The sequence below is a fragment of the Cherax quadricarinatus genome, chromosome 83 (genome assembly GCF_038502225.1).
Source record: "Cherax quadricarinatus isolate ZL_2023a chromosome 83, ASM3850222v1, whole genome shotgun sequence".
Taxonomy (NCBI): Eukaryota; Metazoa; Arthropoda; class Malacostraca; order Decapoda; family Parastacidae; genus Cherax; species Cherax quadricarinatus.
Window position 1 is genome coordinate 139,599 of NC_091374.1, and position 25,226 is coordinate 164,824.

At 44.2% G+C, this 25,226-nt stretch overlaps 1 protein-coding gene across 2 annotated transcripts in view; it reads right to left on the minus strand.

Moving 5' to 3' along the window:
• Positions 1-2,004: 2,004 nt before the first annotated feature.
• Positions 2,005-25,226, minus strand: part of LOC128702216 (limbic system-associated membrane protein) — a 218,666-nt gene continuing 195,444 nt past the window's right edge. Inside the window, exons 2-7 of one of the 2 annotated variants that reach the window (XM_070102656.1) lie at positions 22,381-22,766; positions 21,655-21,865; positions 12,159-12,289; positions 10,812-10,895; positions 5,874-5,958; positions 2,009-3,380 (exon numbers count right to left, since the gene is read on the minus strand). In XM_070102656.1, the coding sequence (XP_069958757.1) occupies positions 3,229-3,380; positions 5,874-5,958; positions 10,812-10,895; positions 12,159-12,289; positions 21,655-21,865; positions 22,381-22,488 (771 nt within the window). In that variant the 5' untranslated portion in view covers positions 22,489-22,766 and the 3' untranslated portion in view covers positions 2,009-3,228. Of the gene's footprint in view, positions 3,381-5,873; positions 5,959-10,811; positions 10,896-12,158; positions 12,290-21,654; positions 21,866-22,380; positions 22,767-25,226 lie in introns of both variants that reach the window. The other variant, XM_070102657.1, reaches the window with a different exon arrangement.

A 25,226-nucleotide genomic window follows, 5' to 3' on the forward strand; every position in this document is an offset into this window, starting at 1 on the left:
GTTCCTTCAGTGGTGTTGAGTGTCGCGAGTTAACCACCACTCAAGAAATATTCACTCCCAGTGTTCCTTCAGTGGTGTTGAGTGTCGCGAGTTAACCACCACTCAAGAAATATTCACTCCCAGTGTTCCTTCAGTGGTGTTGAGTGTCACGAGTTAACCACCACTCAAGAAATATTCACTCCCAGTGTTCCTTCAGTGGTGTTGAGTGTCACGAGTTAACCACCACTCAAGAAATATTCACTCCCAGTGTTCCTTCAGTGGTGTTGAGTGTCACGAGTTAACCACCACTCAAGAAATATTCACTCCCAGTGTTCCTTCAGTGGTGTTGAGTGTCACGAGTTAACCAACACTCAAGAAATATTCACTCGCAATGTTCCTTCAGTGGTGTTGAGTGTCGCGAGTTAACCACCACTCAAGAAATATTCACTCCCAGTGTTCCTTCAGTGGTGTTGAGTGTCGCGAGTTAACCACCACTCAAGAAATATTCACTCCCAGTGTTCCTTCAGTGGTGTTGAGTGTCGCGAGTTAACCACCACTCAAGAAATATTCACTTCCAGTGTTCCTTCAGTGGTGTTGAGTGTCACGAGTTAACCACCACTCAAGAAATATTCACTTCCAGTGTTCCTTCAGTGGTGTTGAGTGTCACGAGTTAACCACCACTCAAGAAATATTCACTCTCAGTGTTCCTTCAGTGGTGTTGAGTGTCGCGTGTTAACCACCACTCAAGAAATATTCACTCCCAGTGTTCCTTCAGTGGTGTTGAGTGTCGCGAGTTAACCACCACTCAAGAAATATTCACTCCCAGTGTTCCTTCAGTGGTGTTGAGTGTCGCGAGTTAACCACCACTCAAGAAATATTCACTCCCAGTGTTCCTTCAGTGGTGTTGAGTGTCGCGAGTTAACCACCACTCAAGAAATATTCACTCCCAGTGTTCCTTCAGTGGTGTTGAGTGTCACGAGTTAACGACCACTCAAGAAATATTCACTCCCAGTGTTCCTTCAGTGGTGTTGAGTGTCACGAGTTAACCACCACTCAAGAAATATTCACTCCCAGTGTTCCTTCAGTGGTGTTGAGTGTCGCGAGTTAACCACCACTCAAGAAATATTCACTCCCAGTGTTCCTTCAGTGGTGTTGAGTGTCACGAGTTAACCACCACTCAAGAAATATTCACTCCCAGTGTTCCTTCAGTGGTGTTGAGTGTCGCGAGTTAATCACCACTCAAGAAATATTCACTCCCAGTGTTCCTTCAGTGGTGTTGAGTGTCACGAGTTAACCACCACTCAAGAAATATTCACTCCCAGTGTTCCTTCAGTGGTGTTGAGTGTCACGAGTTAACCACCACTCAAGAAATATTCACTCCTAGTGTTCCTTCAGTGGTGTTGAGTGTCACGAGTTAACCACCACTCAAGAAATATTCACTCCCAGTGTTCCTTCAGTGGTGTTGAGTGTCGCGAGTTAACCACCACTCAAGAAATATTCACTCCCAGTGTTCCTTCAGTGGTGTTGAGTGTCACGAGTTAACCAACACTCAAGAAATATTCACTCCCAGTGTTCCTTCAGTGGTGTTGAGTGTCACGAGTTAACCACCACTCAAGAAATATTCACTCCCAGTGTTCCTTCAGTGGTGTTGAGTGTCACGAGTTAACCACCACTCAAGAAATATTCACTCCCAGTGTTCCTTCAGTGGTGTTGAGTGTCACGAGTTAACCAACACTCAAGAAATATTCACTCCCAGTGTTCCTTCAGTGGTGTTGAGTGTCACGAGTTAACCAACACTCAAGAAATATTCACTCCCAGTGTTCCTTCAGTGGTGTTGAGTGTCACGAGTTAACCAACACTCAAGAAATATTCACTCCCAGTGTTCCTTCAGTGGTGTTGAGTGTCACGAGTTAACCAACACTCAAGAAATATTCACTCCCAGTGTTCCTTCAGTGGTGTTGAGTGTCACGAGTTAACCAACACTCAAGAAATATTCACTCCCAGTGTTCCTTCAGTGGTGTTGAGTGTCACGAGTTAACCAACACTCAAGAAATATTCACTCCCAGTGTTCCTTCAGTGGTGTTGAGTGTCACGAGTTAACCAACACTCAAGAAATATTCACTCCCAGTGTTCCTTCAGTGGTGTTGAGTGTCACGAGTTAACCACCACCTCAGTAGATAAACATTATGAAGCTTTATTTTCTTTAGGGGGTTTCAATCTATTGATATTCAAATTACTCTTAGGTTTCTACTAATAAGAACCTCAATCCTTTAAAAATATTTATACAAAATTCAAACTCATTCAGGTGTTCCTTATAAATGTTCCGGTCCTTAAAAGGCGTTTTTAACACACACACACACACACACACACACACACACACACACACACACACACACACACACACACACACACACACACACACACACACACACACATAAACACACACATAAACACCTTGAATAAAGAATCTTTCACAACCTTATATACACCACATGTTGAGACAATCATTGAGGTTGCAGTCCCACCATGGAACCCTCACCTATTAATAAAGCAGGTGAAGGGCGTAAAGATCAAAGAGTTTACAACATGACTGGTACCAAAACTAAGGGAGATGCACTATGAGGAAACGTTGATGTAAACCTGACGACCTTGGCAGAGAGGGAAAAGAAAGATATGATTACGACATACAAAATCATGAGAAGGACAGATACAGCAGATAGGGACAGACTGATTGAATTAAAATAACCAGGATCAACGGGGGCACAGGCGGAAGATGAAAACACAGATGAGTCCTAGGAATGATTGAGACTTGGATGAGGCAGTGGTGGAAGCAAACTTATTACACAGCTACAGGAGAAGATATTTTAAGGCCCAAAAGGCCAGAAGTAGAGATCAAAGCAGCCTGGGAGGCAGGTCCAGGAACTGAGTTTTGATCCTAGCAAACACAAGAGTACAAACCGGTGAGAACACACACACACACACACACACACACACACACACACACACACACACACACACACACACACACACACACACACACACATACATACACATACACACACACACACAGCTATGACTCGACCCCTGAAACCACAATGAGGCGAGTACATAGTTTAACGAACAGGTACGATAGGGCCCACGAGGCTACGAGGGAGTGAACACGGCAAGTGGCAAGAAAAGAGAGGAGGGGCCAGGAGCTGAGAATCGACCCTTGCAACCATAAGTGGGTGAGTACACACACACACGCCCTCAAATAACTCCGCTTCGCAAGAGTCCGGATAAAGGGGCATCCCAGAACAGCAGCAGCAGAGGCAGCAGCGAGTGCAGCAGGAGGGTGTGGCTGGTGGATAAGACTATGGTAGCTGATCCTCCGCTTGTCTGCATCGCTGCTGGAGTTTCCCCTGAATATAGAAAAAAATGATTACCAAAACTGTCCTTTAAAAACAAGCCGAAAGTAATTATTTTGAAGTAGGAGATAGTCGCTGAAGCTGGCGTAAGACACTAGAATATCTCAGTACATTTAAACTAAGCCAAATAATAACCCTTATACACCAAATTTACAAATGATTTAGTAAGCAGTGAGTACATATATCAGAAATGTCAAACTATACTAACAAGATACCATCATCGCTAATTATCAGTAGTATCTTAGGATGTTATTGTGTAGTGATGAACATGATACCATACTTGGAGAGGGTTTCGGGGGTCAACGCCCCCGCGGCCCGGTCTGAGACCAGGCCTCATGGTGGATCAGAGTCTGATCAACCAGGCTGTTACTGCTGGCCTCATGTAAACTGACGTACGATCCCCAGCATGGCTGATCAAAAGTATCTTAATATGTCAATGTGTAGTGATGAACAGGATACCATCTGTAGTATCCTAGTATGTTACTCCGCTAATATTTATTTCCATGAACGGAGATGTTTAGTTACCATCACATCTCATAACGTGGTATTTAATTTTATTTTTACGAAGAGGATCAGTAAGCCAGCGGAAGACTTCAGTCAACTGACCAAAACCTACACTGAATGGGTCATCACATGACTAACATCCACATCAAGAAAATTTTTACCATAAATAACAGTATATAAAATACTAATGCAAACCCTACTGGGTGAGATAAATAGTGAAAAGTGTCTGTATGTATGAGGATCGCCCTAGCTACTCCACAACCACATACCATCCTTTCCTACGTACATTTATCACAATTGTGACAATAGTGCAACCTTTGGATATCAGTGGCTTCTTTAGTGGCGGACCTACATTTTTGGTCCCTGAAGTGTTAACTGTTATGGGGTCCCTGAAGTTTGAACTGTTATGGGGTCCCTGAAGCTAGAACTGTTATGGGGTCCATGTAGTTTGAACTGTTATGGGGTCCCTGAAGTTTGAACTGTTATGGGGTCCATGTAGTTTGAACTGTTATGGGGTCCCTGAAGTTTGAACTGTTATGGGGTCCCTGAAGTTTGAACTGTTATGGGGTCCCTGAAGTTTGAACTGTTATGGGGTCCCTGAAGTTTGAACTGTTATGGGGTCCCTGAAGCTTGAACTGTTATGGGGTCCCTGAAGCTTGAACTGTTATGGGTCACCTTTACCAATAACAACTAGGCCTACAACAGCTAGGCCTATAACATACTATAATAACCTTTTAATTTTTATTTTAACTATTATTTTGTAATGAATTACACTATATAACTAAAATTATTATTATTTAAAAACCTTTTCTTACAATAGACTCAAAATTTTTAAGCAATGTGGACTAAAGTGGCTTCAGGGGCCCCTCCGGGATTAGGGGCCCCTCCGGGATCAGGGGCCCCTGGGCTTCTTCAGCTCAATACAGAGAAAAGTGGATGAGGAGGATGAGGTAATGAGTCCCTCAGCCTGGAGTCAATGTGTTCAGTCCATCAATCTTGTCAGTTTTGTAAAACATTTAGTCACATCACAACTGTACACCAACTATGAGGAAATTACAATAATTGACCAATAAACTATTACCTTAAGGGGAAACGTTAGGACACCCCGCTATTAAAACACATGTGATTGTGATTATTATAAACTGTGTCTCAAAATTATTGATATTCCAATATTCTTGAACTGGATATTTCCACGGTCATGAACATATACAGCTCACATAGTTGCAACACTGACATCACTGCCTATTATTATGAATTGCAAAATGTCTATATATTATATCTCATCGAATCCTAAACTGGAGTATTCTAAGAGCATGACATGTGACAGCGGGGAAAGTGGACAGTAGATCCGTGGTAGGCACAGATGGTGCCAGAGATTCGTGGTAGGCACAGGTGGTGCCAGAGATCCGTGGTAAGCATATATGGAGCCAGAGATCCATGGTGGGCAGAGATGGAGCCAAAGATGTGGTCACAACTATAGTCCTAAGTGGCATCTTAAATGACTCAGTGATTTCTATCAGTGTTGTTAGTCAACTAATAATCTAGATCAGTCCCAGAGAAATCCCCAGACGCAGTACTCATATAATAAATATTGTTTTGACCACAAATGTTGATCAAAGACGTTCACGTGAGGTGAGGGATAAGTTAAGACAGTATCCACAATGTAACTGATTCAAACTAAACAAACATGGAGATGTAAAACTGTACAATGAAGCTTCCCAACTATACAATAACAGGTTCTGAGATATGTTCAGATGTGTGTAACGCAGCCCGGATCACAAACCTCATCAAATATACACAAAAATGTTAAATAAATTTTCAAAAGTAATTCCTTCTCTCTTCCCCTATGTGCATCCTCCTACTTCTTTCCCTTTCTCTCTCTTTATCTTCCTACCTTCTCTCGCTCTTAACCCTCCCTATCCCTATACCCCTCACCTTCTCTCCCTCTTCCATTACCCCTTCTCCCTCTTCGCCAACACTCACCATTGAGGACGTGAACTCTGAGAGTGGTAGCGGCAGTGTTGGAGGGAGCACAAGAGTAGTTCCCAGTGTCTGAAGCCCTGGCATCCTGTAATTAAGTTTACGTACCTACAGTTTTACACAGTTTTGGATTATTATAATTGTCTTACATAGTAACACATGTAATCACCCAGAATAACCTAAAATAAAAAGTCAAATTGACTCTCCACTGGAGTGCTTGTCACTGGCTGTATTATGAATTTACTGTATAAGCCACAGACTAAATTACTGGTTTACGGTATATCTCACAGGTTACTTTATTACTGTATATAATATATTCTACTGGTTGTATCTTTGCTATAACAGGCTGTAGAAATTCCTGCAAAGTAACGAAACTCAGCAGATACATTAGGTATAAGTAAAGCTATTATTATGGAAGGGGTTAAGGCGACGTTGAAGAGTTTTATTTAACGACGTTTTATTTAACAATATCGTGTGGACCACACGATATTGTTGTAATGTTCTTATGATTAAACAAATGCAGTTTAAGTTTCATGGGTAAACACGGCAATAAAAATGTATTTGTTACAAGAAAAAAAATTATAGTTCTCTGTACCAATGACGAGGTGCATTATTATTATTATTATTATTATTATTATTATTATTATTATTATTATTATTATTACAGGTAGTAGGTTGGTAGACAGCAACCACCCAGGGAAGTACTACCGTCCTGCCAGATGACTGTGAAACAGAAACCTGTAACTGTTTTGCATGATGGTAGGATTGCTGGTTTCTTTTTCTATCCCATAAACACGCTAGATAACAGGGATATCTTGCTACTCCTACTTACACTTTGGTCACACTTCACAGACACGCACATGCATATATATATACATACATCTAGGTTTTTCTCCTTTTTCTAAATAGCTCTTGTTCCTCTTTATTTCTTCTATTGTCCATGGGGAAGTGGAAAAGAATCTTTCCTCCGTAAGCCATGCGTGTCGAATGAGGCGACTAAAATGCCGGGAGCAATGGCTAGTAACCCTTTCTCCTGTAGACATTTACTAAAAAAGAGAAGAAGAAAAACTTTATAAAACTGGGATGCTTAAATGTGCGTGGATGTAGTGCGGATGACAAGAAACAAATGATTGCTGATGTTATGAATGAAAAGAAGTTGGATGTCCTGGCTCTAAGCGAAACAAAGCTGAAGGGGGTAGGGGAGTTTCGGTGGGGGGAAATAAATGGGATTAAATTTGGAGTATCTGAGAGAGTTAGAGCAAAGGAAGGGGTAGCAGTAATATTGAAGGATCAGTTATGGAAGGAGAAAAGAGAATATAATGTGTAAATTCAAGAATTATGTGGATTGAAGTAAAGGTTGGATGCGAGAAGTGGGTCATAATAAGCGTGTATGCACCTGGAGAAGAGAGGAATGCAGAGGAGAGAGAGAGATTTTGGGAGATGTTAAGTGAATGTATAGGAGCCTTTGAACCAAGTGAGAGAGTAATTGTGGTAGGGGACCTGAATGCTAAAGTAGGAGAAACTTTTAGAGAGGGTGTGGTAGGTAAGTTTGGGGTGCCAGGTGTAAATGATAATGGGAGCCCTTTGATTGAACTTTGTATAGAAAGGGGTTTAGTTATAGGTAATACATATTTTAAGAAAAAGAGGATAAATAAGTATACACGATATGATGTACGGCGAAATGACAGTAGTTTGTTGGATTATGTATTGGTAGATAAAAGACTGTTGAGTAGACTTCAGGATGTACATGTTTATAGAGGGGCCACAGATATATCAGATCACTTTCTAGTTGTAGCTACACTGAGAGTAAAAGGTAGATGGGATACAAGGAGAATAGAAGCATCAGGGAAGAGAGAGGTGAAGGTTTATAAACTAGGAGAGAAGGCAGTTAGGGTAAGATATAAACAGCTATTGGAGGATAGATGGGCTAATGAGAGCATAGGCAATGGGGTCGAAGAGGTATGGGGTAGGTTTAAAAATGTAGTGTTAGAGTGTTCAGCAGAAGTTTGTGGTTACAGGAAAGTGGGTGCAGGAGGGAAGAGGAGCGATTGGTGGAATGATGATGTAAAGAGAGTAGTAAGGGAGAAAAAGTTAGCATATGAGAAGTTTTTACAAAGTAGAAGTGATGCAAGGAGGGAAGAGTATATGGAGGAAAAGAGAGAGGTTAAGAGAGTGGTTAAGCAATGTAAAAAGAGAGCAAATGAGAGAGTGGGTGAGATGTTATCAACAAATTTTGTTGAAAATAAAAAAAAGTTTTGGAGTGAGATTAATAAGTTAAGAAAGCCTAGAGAACAAATGGATTTGTCAGTTAAAAATAGGAGAGGAGAGTTATTAAATGGAGAGTTAGAGGTATTGGGAAGATGAAGGGAATATTTTGAGGAATTGTTAAATGTTGATGAAGATAGGGAAGCTGTGATTTCGTGTATAGGGCAAGGAGGAGCAACATCTTGTAGGAGTGAGGAAGAGCCAGTTGTGAGTGTGGGGGAAGTTCGTGAGGCAGTAGGTAAAATGAAAGGGGGTAAGGCAGCCGGGATTGATGGGATAAAGATAGAAATGTTAAAAGCAGGTGGGGATATAGTTTTGGAGTGGTTGGTGCAATTATTTAATAAATGTATGGAAGAGGGTAAGGTACCTAGGGATTGGCAGAGAGCATGCATAGTTCCTTTGTATAAAGGCAAAGGGGATAAAAGAGAGTGCAAAAATTATAGGGGGATAAGTCTGTTGAGTATACCTGGCAAAGTGTATGGTAGAGTTATTATTGAAAGAATTAAGAGTAAGACGGAGAATAGGATAGCAGATGAACAAGGAGGCTTTAGGAAAGGTAGGGGGTGTGTGGACCAGGTGTTTACAGTGAAACATATAAGTGAACAGTATTTAGATAAGGCTAAAGAGGTCTTTGTGGCATTTATGGATTTGGAAAAGGCGTATGACAGGGTGGATAGGGATGCAATGTGGCAGATGTTGCAGGTGTATGGTATAGGAGGTAGGTTACTGAAAGCAGTGAAGAGTTTTTACGAGGATAGTGAGGCTCAAGTTAGAGTATGTAGGAAAGAGGGAAATTATTTCCCAGTAAAAGTAGGCCTTAGACAAGGATGTGTGATGTCACCGTGGTTGTTTAATATATTTATAGATGGGGTTGTAAGAGAAGTAAATGCGAGGGTCTTGGCAAGAGGCGTGGAGTTAAAAGATAAAGAATCACACGTAAAGTGGGAGTTGTCACAGTTGCTCTTTGCTGATGACACTGTGCTCTTGGGAGATTCTGAAGAGAAGTTGCAGAGATTGGTGGATGAATTTGGTAGGGTGTGCAAAAGAAAATTGAAAGTGAATACAGGAAAGAGTAAGGTTATGAGGATAACAAAAAGATTAGGTGATGAAAGATTGGATATCAGATTGGAGGGAGAGAGTATGGAGGAGGTGAATGTATTCAGATATTTGGGAGTGGACGTGTCAGCGGATGGGTCTATGAAAGATGAGGTGAATCATAGAATTGATGAGGGGAAAAGGGTGAGTGGTGCACTTAGGAGTCTGTGGAGACAAAGAACTTTGTCCTTGGAGGCAAAGAGGGGAATGTATGAGAGTATAGTTTTACCAACGCTCTTATATGGGTGTGAAGCATGGGTGATGAATGTTGCAGCGAGGAGAAGGCTGGAGGCAGTGGAGATGTCATGTCTGAGAGCAATGTGTGGTGTGATTATAATGCAGAGAATTCGCAGTTTGGAAGTTAGGAGGAGGTGCGGGATTACCAAAACTGTTGTCCAGAGGGCTGAGGAAGGGTTGTTGAGGTGGTTCGGACATGTGGAGAGAATGGAGCGAAACAGAATAACTTCAAGAGTGTATCAGTCTGTAGTGGAAGGAAGGCAGGGTATGGGTCGGCCTAGGAAAGGTTGGAGGGAGGGGGTAAAGGAGGTTTTGTGTGCGAGGGGCTTGGACTTCCAGCAGGCATGCGTGAGCGTGTTTGATAGGAGTGAATGGAGACAAATGGTTTTCAATACTTGACGTGCTGTTGGAGTGTGAGCAAAGTAACATTTATGAAGGGGTTCAGGGAAGCCGGCAGGCCGGACTTGAGTCCTGGAGATGGGAAGTACAGTGCCTGCACTCTGAAGGAGGGGTGTTAATGTTGCAGTTTAAAAACTGTAGTGTAAAGCACCCTTCTGGCAAGACAGTGGTGGAGTGAATGATGGTGAAAGTTTTTCTTTTTCGGGCCACCCTGCCTTGGTGGGAATCGGCCAGTGTGATAATAAAATAATAAATTATTATTATTATTATTACTATATTAATGAGGAACCCATACGGGTCGTAGAGCACCAGGAAACAGAAAACAATCAGTATACGTACTGTACTCTCTATAGGTTATTATTGCTATACTCCACAAACTATCTTATACACTTCTTTAAGACTCCTAATACTTCGTAAGCTATGTTAATTTCATACATATTCCTTGTGATATATTATTGGTATACACTGTACTTGGTGAACAAAATTAAGTGGAACAGAATTTCTCCTCCGTAAGCCATGTGTGTCGTAAGAGGTAACTAAAATGTTGGGAGCAAGAAGCTAGTAACCTCCTTCTCCTGTATAAATTACCAAATTTACAAAGAAGAAACAATTACGCTTCTTTTCCGCGTCACTAAGCGTCAGTGAGAAATGACCGGAGTGATATAAAAAATAACTGTGGGCAATATTATAGGAAAACTATACTCCACTGATTATATCATTAGTATATGTTCACATGTCGAGATATATTATTGTTGTATTGTATCCTCCATGTATTATGTTGTATTATACGTATTGTTGCAAAATTTTATCTACATTGCCTTACTGATATACTGTGTTTACACTATCATTCATTTTTCAATATATTATCTCTCTCTCTTTCTCTCTCTCTCTCTCTCTCTCTCTCTCTCTCTCTCTCTCTCTCTCTCTCTCTCTCTCTCTCTCCACCTGTATCAGCAGGTATCCTCGGGTAGTAGTTCCTCTCTCCGTCACTACGGTAATCCCGCCTCTTGGAGAGTCATAGTTCACCACCTGGGAAAGAAAATAACCAAACTTTACTTGTGAGCCTAACTCCAGGTGGTTCATCAGTTCACCACCTGGGAAAGAAAATAACCAAACTTTACTTGTGAGCCTAACTCCAGGTGGTTCATCAGTTCACCACCTGGGAAAGAAAATAACCAAACTTTACTTGGGAGCCTAACTCCAGGTGGTTCATCAGTTCACCACCTGGGAAAGAAAATAACCAAACTTTACTTGTGAGCCTAACTCCAGGTGGTTCATCAGTTCACCACCTGGGAAAGAAAATAACCAAACTTTACTTGGGAGCCTAACTCCAGGTGGTTCATCAGTTCACCACCTGGGAAAGAAAATAACCAAACTTTACTTGGGAGCCTAACTCCAGGTGGTTCATCATTCAGCACAAGGAGTGGCAGAGGCTCGTTCCTCCGTACGCTAAGTGTGAGACAAACTGGCTTAGTATGATGTGTCAAGTTCCGAAAATCTGTGCGAATTATCACTATACATGTTCCTTTACTACTTATATCCGTTATAATTCTGTGGCTCAACGCCCCTGCGCCTCATTCTTAGATCTTGCCTTATAATCTGTAAAGTTAATTTAACCACGGCTAAATATATATAAGTGGACTTTTGTAAGATTTATCTGTCGCCTTTCATGTTCATAAGACGGAACGAAAAGATCAACAATCCTAAGAGAGTGTTAAAGATTTAACACACTTACGTTTCACAATCATATACCAATCTTAGATTTTAATAATCATACTCAAGTGTTAACCATTTGGTTTATTAAATAAGATGGGACATGGGTATAAGTTACTAGGCTGCTTCTAGAACATTAGTTGGACAATTATTGCAGTGTAATGATGGGAAGGTATCAAGTCCTCCTCCAATTTACATGGCGTAGAGATTCCAATACTTGAAGTATCAGGGATATTTCTCATGCTGCATATTTATGATATTTCACTAAATACCAGAACATGAGAAGCAGTTGTTATTATAAAGTACGAAGAAAGTCTGCGCTCAAGTTGTTATTTAATAATACATCCATAGCTACACAGTTACTTTATTACTGACATAAAGGTCGGTTAATGAAGGTTCAAAACCTATAGTAGGGTCACTAAGGCTGCACCTAACCATTTCACCACCAGACAAGAATATACTTTAACCCCTAAAATAGGGAATTAAGTAAGCTCTCAAAATATGTACGCTGAGAAAATTACACCTTTCAGTGTATAATCAGAGACAAAGCCACATACCAACAGTAGGACATACAGTTACCTTGCCATTATGGTACCAGAAGATAAAAGCTGGAGCCTCGGGACTGTGAGCCACGACACAGGTAAGGTTGATGGTAGAGCCTTTATCCACATGCATGTCTGGGAAGCCAATAACCTCTGCCTGGGGAGCGGCTGTACGGGAAGAGAACATGGTCAATCAGGGAGATAACAGACTGAAGGAGAACATGGCAAAGGTAATTTACAGGCTTTGAAGTCTCTCTCCTATATTAATTGCTTTTATTTTGGTGAGCAATCTTCCATAAGGTACCTTGCTGAGTTTTTTTTATAAATGTATATATGTCATGTATTTCATCTGTTATCGTTTCAGTTTTATGTGTACTCAGCGAGTTACTGTGTCTGTGGGGTCTCTTACACACACACACACACACACACACACACACACACACACACACACACACACACACACACACACACACACACACACTCGACATGTGCCTAGGACAAAATGGTAACTAACACACACACACATATATATATATACATGCATACATGTATGTGTATATATATACATGTATGTGTATATATACGTATATATATATATATATATATATATATATATATATATATATGAATATATATATATATATATATATATATATATATATATATATATATATATATATATATATATATATATATATATATATATTTGTCATAAATATAGAGAGGTACCACCTCTAGAACTTTACTGGGGATCCTCATCCTCAGAGAAGACAATAAACGTACCTCAGGCAAAACTCAAGGTTCTCCCCGGAGCTGTTTCAATATTTTCTTCTCTTACCACCCCCTATATTTTTATACTATATGTGAACTTTATTAATAGACAGAATACACTGATAGGAAACACAAACATGAATAGATTGGTACAATATATCAAAGGGTTATGAATCTTCCCCAGCTCCTCCGAAGCCGGACGCGAGCCCAGTATGCAGCAAGCATTTCCCTTTTGTATGGCCACGCTGAGGTGCTGGAACATGAAAGTGGCTGCCCTTGGGTCCCTGGTGGTGTCGATGAGTCTGGAACCCAGTTCTTTAAGGAAACGTGTGGCATGTTTTCCCCATGATCCCAAGGTCTCTGATCCCACTGGTACAAATTGATACTGTTTGCTTATGTCCCTGTACTTGCTGGTATTGTACTCCTCTCTGTGGTCAGCAGCTCCTCCCTGTCGCCCAACACTGTGATGGATGTAGGTGTCAGCCAGTGTGGACACACAGGTATAGTCCCATGCTAAGAGCTTGCCGGGGCAGTTTGCTGGGTTGTGGGTATTGTTGGCTACTAGTGATCGGGGCTCCCTCTCGGCTGGGCATCCAGCTGTACCAAGGGTTCTCTTTATGATGTCGTTGACCTCATTGTGTCTTGCATGCCATCCCTTGCTTTTGGAACAGTTAAGACCATGTAGACCATATTGGTCGGCTTGCACATCGCCGCAAATACACGTATATTCTGTGTGAATTGGGGCAGCAAGGCGCAGAGCCACTGCAATATGGTGGGTCTTAGGGTCGAGCCGCGTTCCCACTGCCGATATGGGAACTGTTTGGAGGAAGTCCCAAGAGGTCTGGTCAGAAAACTGGGCCGCGGGGGTGTAGACCCCCGGAACTCTCTCCAGGTAAACTCCAGGAGTGAGGTGCGCTCACAGCTTGGACACGGGCAGTCTCCCTGTCTGATGTTACAGCCTGATCATGTTGGTAAGCACCTTTTCAGCGATGGGGCCATCCCATACACACACACACACACACACACACACACACACACACACACACACACATATATATATATATATATATATATATATATATATATATATATAGGATGGGGTCCACCTCTGGTGTAAATTGTGGGACCCATAGCCTCGGAAAGTGGATAAAAAGGCTTCAAGGATGAATATTTGGATTTCTTCCTGAAGCCGTTTGAATATTCCACTTTCCCTACCACCCCATCTTTTCATATTTTTTTTTTTTACCAGTAGGAATATTTTATTACATAATATGGTACAAAAGATTTAAGAGATACAGTGTTGACATAAAGGTGGCATATATATATATATATATATATATATATATATATATATATATATATATATATATATATATATATATATATATATACCATAATGGTGGCAATTGTGTCATCCGCTGGATTATCAAGCTGGACACCTCAGAGCCTCACTATCAGCTAAGAACAACTATGCACCATAAAACTGTAGGTTCATCCATCTTTTCATCAGACTTAAATGTTGGTTAGTTCGTCAGAATTAGTGTGTACAGGGTGTTACAAGTCAGCGTTTTGTGTAATTTGTTAATAACCAAATGTAAAAAAAAACGCATCAGCCTCCTTAGTCATTTGGCGGCTTGTTAGTGTGTTAAAGCGGCATGACATCACAAGTTCACCATCCAGTCACTAACCAGCTGAGGCAACAAACAAAACAACAGGGAGTTGCTCCACCGAGGTGCAGCCTGTGTTTACACGGGAGATTTACTTGGATTGGATCTCCTAATTCCTGGAGCGTTCTCCCTCCTCCTAGTCGTCAGGTCCAGCGGATTCTAGTGGATCCAAATACATCACTTACTTATTTTCAGTTGTTTATTTATTAGGGACTATACACTAATACAATAATTTTGCATCATCTAACAAAACTGGCTTCCCCAATCTTGTGCATAAATGGTATTTCAGCTTTCATAATTCACATTTAATGTGACTAGTTATCGTCGTGTGTTTCAGTGAGCTTGTCTGACGTGTGTCTGTCTTTCTTAATATATCTCTCTCCATTCGTATATTTGTTTATTTGTAAGCATGTTCATGTGTTTACCTCTTCGATAATACTTTCATCCATCTACAGTTTTATCTACTTCCCTATATATTATACACACAAAAACAAAGAGAGAGAGAGAGAGAGACATGCATATCTCTATTTAAAAAACTTGATACATAAATCAACACATTTACCGGTAATTACCTCGTTTTCATCAGAAATTTCATGTCGTGCACCAGATATTTGTAAGAGAGACAGCTCAATTACAGTGAGGTTCATTTTCCAGTTATAAAACGCAGAATTTGGTGATAACACTCAACTTAGCTCTCACCCGTAAATTTAAACAAATATGAAGAGTAAACACACAAGAGTAACAAGAGTAAGAGTGCAAGTTTTACAAGCAATCTTGGAGCACTACATAATAATGCATCAATAATATTAATAAAAATACAAAGAATAAAACTAACTTTACAAAAACCTCTAGAATAAGGCATCGTCACGCTGACTTAAGTGGGTTATATTATCTAAGGTTAAGCTACATGATGTATCCAGTGTATTATATATATACACTAGAGTCCGTTAAATGTTATATTAATAGAAGATCATAAAGTATAGGCGAGGATGTGAGGCGCAGCTTGTAGGCGAGGATGTGAGGCGCAGCTTGTAGGCGAGGATGTGAGGCGCAGCTTGTAGGCGAGGATATGAGGGAGGTGAGGCGCAGCTTGTAGGCGAGGATATGAGGGAGGTGAGGCGCAGCTTGTAGGCGAGGATATGAGGGAGGTGAGGCGCAGCTTGTAGGCGAGGATATGAGGGAGGTGAGGCGCAGCTTGTAGGCGAGGATATGAGGGAGGTGAGGCGCAGCTTGTAGGCGAGGATATGAGGGAGGTGAGGCGCAGCTTGTAGGCGAGGATGTGAGGGAGGTGAGGCGCAGCTTGTAGGCGAGGATGTGAGGGAGGTGAGGCGCAGCTTGTAGGCGAGGATATGAGGGATGTGAGGCGCAGCTTGTAGGCGAGGATATGAGGGAGGTGAGGCGCAGCTTGTAGGCGAGGATGTGAGGGAGGTGAGGCGCAGCTTGTAGGCGAGGATGTGAGGGAGGTGAGGCGCAGCTTGTAGGCGAGGATGTGAGGGAGGTGAGGCGCAGCTTGTAGGCGAGGATGTGAGGGAGGTGAGGCGCAGCTTGTAGGCGAGGATGTGAGGGAGGTGAGGCGCAGCTTGTAGGCGAGGATGTGAGGGAGGTGAGGCGCAGCTTGTAGGCGAGGATGTGAGGGAGGTGAGGCGCAGCTTGTAGGCGAGGATGTGAGGGAGGTGAGGCGCAGCTTGTAGGCGAGGATGTGAGGGAGGTGAGGCGCAGCTTGTAGGCGAGGATGTGAGGGAGGTGAGGCGCAGCTTGTAGGCGAGGATGTGAGGGAGGTGAGGCGCAGCTTGTAGGCGAGGATGTGAGGGAGGTGAGGCGCAGCTTGTAGGCGAGGATGTGAGGGAGGTGAGGCGCAGCTTGTAGGCGAGGATGTGAGGGAGGTGAGGCGCAGCTTGTAGGCGAGGATGTGAGGGAGGTGAGGCGCAGCTTGTAGGCGAGGATGTGAGGGAGGTGAGGCGCAGCTTGTAGGCGAGGAGGTGAGGCGCAGCTTGAGGGAGGTGAGGCGCAGCTTGTAGGCGAGGATGTGAGGGAGGTGAGGCGCAGCTTGTAGGCGAGGATATGAGGGAGGTGAGGCGCAGCTTGTAGGCGAGGATGTGAGGGAGGTGAGGCGCAGCTTGTAGGCGAGGATGTGAGGGAGGTGAGGCGCAGCTTGTAGGCGAGGATATGAGGGAGGTGAGGCGCAGCTTGTAGGCGAGGATATGAGGGAGGTGAGGCGCAGCTTGTAGGCGAGGATGTGAGGCGCAGCTTGTAGGCGAGGATGTGAGGCGCAGCTTGTAGGCGAGGATGTGAGGCGCAGCTTGTAGGCGAGGATGTGAGGCGCAGCTTGTAGGCGAGGATGTGAGGGAGGTGAGGCGCAGCTTGAGGGTGAGGCGCAGCTTGTAGGCGAGGATGTGAGGGAGGTGAGGCGCAGCTTGTAGGCGAGGATGTGAGGGAGGTGAGGCGCAGCTTGTAGGCGAGGATGTGAGGGAGGTGAGGCGCAGCTTGTAGGCGAGGATGTGAGGGAGGTGAGGCGCAGCTTGTAGGCGAGGATGTGAGGGAGGTGAGGCGCAGCTTGTAGGCGAGGATGTGAGGGAGGTGAGGCGCAGCTTGTAGGCGAGGATGTGAGGGAGGTGAGGCGCAGCTTGTAGGCGAGGATGTGAGGGAGGTGAGGCGCAGCTTGTAGGCGAGGATGTGAGGGAGGTGAGGCGCAGCTTGTAGGCGAGGATGTGAGGGAGGTGAGGCGCAGCTTGTAGGCGAGGATGTGAGGGAGGTGAGGCGCAGCTTGTAGGCGAGGATGTGAGGGAGGTGAGGCGCAGCTTGTAGGCGAGGATGTGAGGGAGGTGAGGCGCAGCTTGTAGGCGAGGATGTGAGGGAGGTGAGGCGCAGCTTGTAGGCGAGGATGTGAGGGAGGTGAGGCGCAGCTTGTAGGCGAGGATGTGAGGGAGGTGAGGCGCAGCTTGTAGGCGAGGATGTGAGGGAGGTGAGGCGCAGCTTGTAGGCGAGGATGTGAGGGAGGTGAGGCGCAGCTTGTAGGCGAGGATGTGAGGGAGGTGAGGCGCAGCTTGTAGGCGAGGATGTGAGGGAGGTGAGGCGCAGCTTGTAGGCGAGGATGTGAGGGAGGTGAGGCGCAGCTTGTAGGCGAGGATGTGAGGGAGGTGAGGCGCAGCTTGTAGGCGAGGATGTGAGGGAGGTGAGGCGCAGCTTGTAGGCGAGGATGTGAGGGAGGTGAGGCGCAGCTTGTAGGCGAGGATGTGAGGGAGGTGAGGCGCAGCTTGTAGGCGAGGATGTGAGGGAGGTGAGGCGCAGCTTGTAGGCGAGGATGTGAGGGAGGTGAGGCGCAGCTTGTAGGCGAGGATGGGAGGGAGGTGAGGCGCAGCTTGTAGGCGAGGATGTGAGGCGCAGCTTGAGGCGAGCTTGTATGTGAGGGAGGTGAGGAGCAGCTTGTAGGCGAGGATATGAGGGATGTGAGGATGATATGAGGGAGGTGAGGCGCAGCTTGTAGGCGAGGATATGAGGGAGGTGAGGCGCAGCTTGTAGGCGAGGATATGAGGGAGGTGAGGCGCAGCTTGTAGGCGAGGATATGAGGGATGTGAGGCGCAGCTTGTAGGCGAGGATATGAGGGAGGTGAGGCGCAGCTTGTAGGCGAGGATATGAGGGATGTGAGGCGCAGCTTGTAGGCGAGGATATGAGGGAGGTGAGGCGCAGCTTGTAGGCGAGGATGTGAGGGAGGTGAGGCGCAGCTTGTAGGCGAAGATGTGAGGGAGGTGAGGCGCAGCTTGTAGGCGAGGATGTGAGGGAGGTGAGGCGCAGCTTGTAGGCGAGGATGTGAGGGAGGTGAGGCGCAGCTTGTAGGCGAAGATGTGAGGGAGGTGAGGCGCAGCTTGTCAACAATGATCACAGCAAAAGCTGTACTCTTTTATTCATGAATAAACACTGATCAAAGGAAGGAGATGGTAGCTCCAAGTCATAGGATCAAAAACCATTCATCATTATCAAGAAACCTCTCTAGAGCTGAACGAAAGATGCAATTTTCCGGGAAATAATGTAATTTGTTACTGCAAGTTTCTGAAGAATGAGGTTGATTTAGGAGACGTATGTGTGTGTGTTGTCCTGGGTGCCTCCAACACCACCCTGGGTAACCTCCAACTACCCAGCATTACAGCCCTGGGTGACCTCCAACATCACCTAGGGTTGTCAACCTGGGTGCCTCCAACACCACCCTGGGTAACCTCCAACTACCCAGCATTACAGCCCTGGGTGACCTCCAACATCACCTAGGGTTGTCAACCTGGGTGCCTCCAACATCACCCTGGGTAACCTCGAACTACCCAGCATTACAGCCCTGGGTGACCTCCAACATCACCCTGGGTAACCTCGAACTACCCAGCATTACAGCCCTGGGTGACCTCCAACATCACCCAGGGTTGTGAACCTGGGTGCCTCCAACACCACCCTGGGTAACCTCGAACTACCCAGCATTACAGCCCTGGGTGACCTCCAACATCACCCAGGGTTGTCAACCTGGGTGCCTCCAACACCACCCTGGGTAACCTCCAACTACCCAGCATTACAGCCCTGGGTGACCTCCAACATCACCCAGGGTTGTGAACCTGGGTGCCTCCAACACCACCCTGGGTAACCTCGAACTACCCAGCATTACAGCCCTGGGTGACCTCCAACATCACCCAGTGTTGTGAACCTGAGTGACCTCGGTTCACAACACCCAGGGTTGTGAACCTGGGTGCCTCCAACACCACCCTGGGTAACCTCGAACTACCCAGCATTACAGCCCTGGGTGACCTCCAACATCACCCAGGGTTGTGAACCTGAGTGACCTCCAACATCACCCAGGGTTGTGAACCTGGGTGACCTCCAACATCACCTAGGGTTGTCAACCTGGGTGCCTCCAACACCACCCTGGGTAACCTCCAACTACCCAGCATTACAGCCCTGGGTGACCTCCAACATCACCCAGGGTTGTGAACCTGGGTGCCTCCAACACCACCCTGGGTAACCTCCAACTACCCAGCATTACAGCCCTGGGTGACCTCCAACATCACCTAGGGTTGTCAACCTGGGTGCCTCCAACACCACCCTGGGTAACCTCCAACTACCCAGCATTACAGCCCTGGGTGACCTCCAACATCACCCAGGGTTGTGAACCTGGGTGCCTCCAACACCACCCTGGGTAACCTCGAACTACCCAGCATTACAGCCCTGGGTGACCTCCAACATCACCCAGTGTTGTGAACCTGAGTGACCTCCAACATCACCCAGGGTTGTGAACCTGGGTGACCTCCAACATCACCCAGGGTTGTGAACCTGGGTGACCTCCATCACCCAGTGTTGTGAACCTGAGTGACCTCCAACATCACCCAGTGTTGTGAACCTGGGTGACCTCCAACATCACCCAGGGTTGTGAACCTGAGTGACCTCCAACATCACCCAGGGTTGTGAACCTGGGTGACCTCCAACATCACCCAGGGTTGTGAACCTGGGTGACCTCCATCACCCAGTGTTGTGAACCTGAGTGACCTCCAACATCACCCAGGGTTGTGAACCTGGGTGACCTCCATCATCCAGGGTTATGAACCTGGGTGACCTCCAACATCACCCAGGGTTGTGAACCTGGGTAACCTCCAACATCACCCAGGGTTGTGAAGCTGGGTAACCTCCAACATCACCCAGGGTTGTGAACCTGGGTGACCTCCATCACCCAGGGTTGTGAACCTGGGTGACCTCCAACATCACCCAGGGTTGTGAACCTGGGTGACCTCCATCACCCAGGGTTGTGAACCTGGGTGACCTCCATCACCCAGGGTTGTGAACCTGGGTGACCTCCAACATCACCCAGGGTTGTGAACCTGGGTGACCTCCATCACCCAGGGTTGTGAACCTGAGTGACCTCCAACATCACCCAGGGTTGTGAACCTGGGTGACCTCCATCACCCAGGGTTGTGAACCTGGGTGACCTCCAACATCACCCAGTGTTGTGAACCTGGGTGACCTCCAACATCACCCAGGGTTGTGAACCTGGGTGACCTCCATCACCCAGGGTTGTGAACCTGGGTGACCTCCAACATCACCCAGGGTTGTGAACCTGGGTAACCTCCAACATCACCCAGGGTTGTGAACCTGGGTGACCTCCAACATCACCCAGTGTTGTGAACCTGAGTGACCTCCAACATCACCCAGGGTTGTGAACCTGGGTGACCTCCAACATCACCCAGGGTTGTGAACCTGAGTGACCTCCAACATCACCCAGGGTTGTGAACCTGGGTGACCTCCAACATCACCCAGGGTTGTGAACCTGGGTGACCTCCAACATCACCCAGGGTTGTGAACCTGGGTGACCTCCAACATCACCCAGGGTTGTGAACCTGGGTGACCTCCAACATCACCCAGGGTTGTGAACCTGAGTGACCTCCAACATCACCCAGGGTTGTGAACCTGGGTGACCTCCAACATCACCCAGGGTTGTGAACCTGAGTGACCTCCAACATCACCCAGGGTTGTGAACCTGGGTGACCTCCAACATCACCCAGGGTTGTGAACCTGGGTGACCTCCAACATCACCCAGGGTTGTGAACCTGGGTGACCTCCAACATCACCCAGGGTTGTGAACCTGGGTGACCTCCAACATCACCCAGGGTTTTGAACCTGGGTGACCTCCAACATCACCCAGGGTTGTTGTGAACCTGGGTGACCTCCATCACCCAGGGTTGTGAACCTGGGTGACCTCCAACATCACCAGGCTCAACCATCACGCTGTTGAAGTGTACTGATAGTCAGAAGTGAATAAATAAAAGTATACTTTATGGGAAACGCTGAGGTGATGAAGACTCGACCCTCCGTACGTCATCAGACAGATACATTACATAACTGTATTCACCTATTTTTTAAAGGAGGCTAGAAGATTAGAGAAAGGGGCACAGATGCAACTAATGTGACATTTACTGTGGGAACGTTTGTCTCTCCAGGAGCTTTGTCAATACGAAGCTAGAAGAGCCTGGATTCCAAGAAGAATTTGATATGGGTTTGAACTTAATGATTTTACAAGCCATAACTGCTACTGATGATCTGGTGGTAAACTAGAGGTGCCCATAAACTCACCAAATACGTTGAGATGAACCACGTAGGACGTGATAGGCTTGGTGGACACCTGACATTCGTAGTTTCCAGAGTCGCGCACCTGAGCGTAGCTGATCTTGAGGATCCAGTCTTGTGATCCAGGAGAGTGGATCACCTCGTAGCGCTGATCCGTTGTATAGGTGTAGCGGCCAACTGTCAGGATGTGCAGGTCTCTCTGGCGGATCCAAGACACCTGTTAATAAAACGTTAGTCAGGTAGGTGACAGATCCTTTATCTTTAAAATTCACAATCAAGATATTCGAGTGTCTTAGGCAGAGAAAGTGCAGAGTCAAGTGCCATACCCCTGGAAGTCAAGTAGCATACCACTGGAAGTCAAGTGACGTACCACTGAAAGTCAAGTGGCATACCACTGAAAGTCAAGTGGCATACCACTGGAAGTCAAGTGACATACCACTGAAAGTCCAGTTCGAAGTGTGGGACAGACTCAGTAACAAGTTTCAGTGTAAAGAAGCTAACATCAGCTCCACTAACAGTATCACTAACAGCTCCTCTAACTGCACCATTATCAAAACCACTAACATGTCCACTAATAGCTCCACTAGCAACTCCACTAAAAGTACCACTGACAGAATCACTAACAGCACCACTAACATTTCCACCAAGAAATCCACTAAGAACTCCACTAACAACACCACTACCAGCACCACTAACAGCACCACAAACAGTTCCACTAAGTGCAGTACTCACACTCTTGTTACCCAGGTTGTGTACAAGACAGTGAAGGTATGCAGAGTTGCCAGTGAGGCTGGAGACGTTACGAGGAGCAGCTTCGTCAAACACTGGACGTAGAGGCATCGATAAGATTGACGTTCTTGCTGCTCCCGAGCTTAGGTCCAGCAGAGGTTTGATGGGCTCCACGGGACTGCTACTACTGTCGCTCAGTGCCGTGTAACTGCTGCCAATTTTCACATTGTTGCTGCTAACGCTGCTGCTGCTGTGGTGATGGTGTCCTCCGCTGCTGCTGTTACTGTTGCTTCTAGTCACTCGCCGGCCAGACTGCTGTTGTTGCTGTTGCGGGGGTTGCAGTGATGAGTAAGGTATCTGTAGTGACGAGGGCGCCACAACCACAGCTCCTGAGCAGACAAAGAATAACAGGTTAATGTAGGTTAGGACGGTTACATTAGATAAATCACGATGCTGGATACAACATTAACAGGCACAAATAGATAAATAAATAAAATATTTAAGAGCATTAATACTGAAATTAAAATTATTTTTGTATGGCAGCGATACGATGCTCAATATGACCTCGATTTCTGCTAAATAAATCTCATTATACGCATATGAAATTAATATTGGTAGTGCAGGCAATCCTGTAAACTTGTCTAAAAACTCCTTGATTTACATATTTACGGTGAATATGCTGTTTGATGTTTCTTGAAGTAATTACTACTTTAAAAATGTCAGAACTATTGTTAACACAAGCACTGGATCGAAGCCGCTTACAGTGAAAGTTACTATATATTAAGACCTTAACAACTCCCAGACCAGACATAGCAACAATACACTTACATGTTATGTCTGTAGTGAAGATACATAAAAGGTGATATATGCATAATTTATTTACAATATCGCATTGCAACACTGCAAAATTGCCATGCTGAGCTCGTATCGTTGTCCATTTAGCGACCCTCATAGATGGTGATGCAACTTGATGTAAGTAAGGAAGGGTAAGGCACGTATATTTCTGTACGAAATTTTGGCTCCTTAAACATTATGGTGTCCTGAGTCAATTATTTTGGTAACAATATTAAACTGTGTTAACCTATGAATAACAATCTACCGCTTGTTTTAATCTGTACATTCACTTTAAGTTATTCTTGTTATTACGTGAACTTTTGCCCTATTTAAGCTTTATTTCCCCAGATATTCCAGCAACAGGCAAGTGAGAAAATGAAAAAATGAGACACGGGGAAAATGAGAAAATTAAAAATGGAATATAAAAAATCAAATAGAAGAAAATTAGTTGGAAAAGGTAAAATAATCTTGGATAACAAATACTTGTAGCTCAGTGGTCAGAGCTGTCAGTATACAAGCAGAAGGTTCTGGGTTCGACTATCAGGTAGTGACAAACGTACGAAGAAGTCTCCTTATATTATTACTAGAAATAAGTAGAGAATTAAAAAAAATGCAACTTCTAAGCTTTCACAATGTTCAGCAGAGTTTGGAAGATCAAAGAAACTCTCAGTATTAAATAAAAATTGAGATGATTGATTATTGAACCTTTTTAATGCTTTACACACTACTTTGAAACACCCTCTTTATTACTATTATTATTATTATTATTATTATTATTATTATTATTATTATTATTATTATATTTAAAGGTAAGCTCCCTGTAATGAGAGGTAAGGTGATAGAGAATGTATATGAGCCAGGGTAATGCTCCTACAATACATATATATATATATATATATATATATATATATATATATATATATATATATATATATATATATATATATATATATATATATATATATATATATATATGTATATATATATATATATATATATATATATATATATATATATATATATATATATATATATATATATATATATATATATATATATGTATATATATATTCAAAGTTGTAACCAGGTACAATCCTCAAGATTCATACAATACAATAATGGGAGTACTGTAAGCATAACCAAGTACAATACTCTAACACTTTCTTCTCTCAGTCAGTCACATTATTCCTTCTTTACACAATTTATTACGTACATTCACTATATTAAGTTTTAGTTTGTTGTTACAAGAGGAAAGTTATATTTATGAACAGCCTGACTCAAGGTTCAACCCCTTCCTTGATAATCGCTCCTGTTACGCCACTCGTACCTGGAGACAGAGTGGAAGCACAGAACAGGAGGGATGCAACAGAGGATTACACAAATTAGTCGCCTGTTATTCCATGATAACAGTGTTGACCAATCAGAGTGAGGGATTCCGTGCGTCAACCACTTACAGAACTGGGGGCAATTGTCTTAACCAATTATTAGCGAATAATAAGTCTTTTGAACAACTAGTTTTTAGTGAAATTTATTGACTAATTAAAGAAGTTTGAAGTTTATTGACCAATTAAAGAATAAATTGACATATAAGAAGAACAAAAAAATCAAGTAACAAGGATTTAATGTGTTTAAGGAAAATAAGGAAGCCTAAGAAAACTAGATTTGTTTTGGTCGTTGTGCACTCAGTAAAAAAAGGAATCCCCGTATCCCATAATCCCAACCCTTTCTACCTTAATGAACACAAAAGTAAAGAATGCGACAAAAATTTCTAATGCAATTAAATGCCAGCGTTGAAAGTTTGAAATCAATTAGAAGAGACATTCGCAAGTTATCACATGGAAACTTATATCTCAATTTATTCAATAAAAATGGTAAACTGGCACGTACACAATTCAAAACTAAGTGTCCCGTAGCTCGATCTCTAGCGCACTCAGCGCTGGAAAATATTTGGACTTGTTTCCATAAGACACTTGCCGACCATGTTCACCCATCAGTATAAACTAGGTACCTGGGTG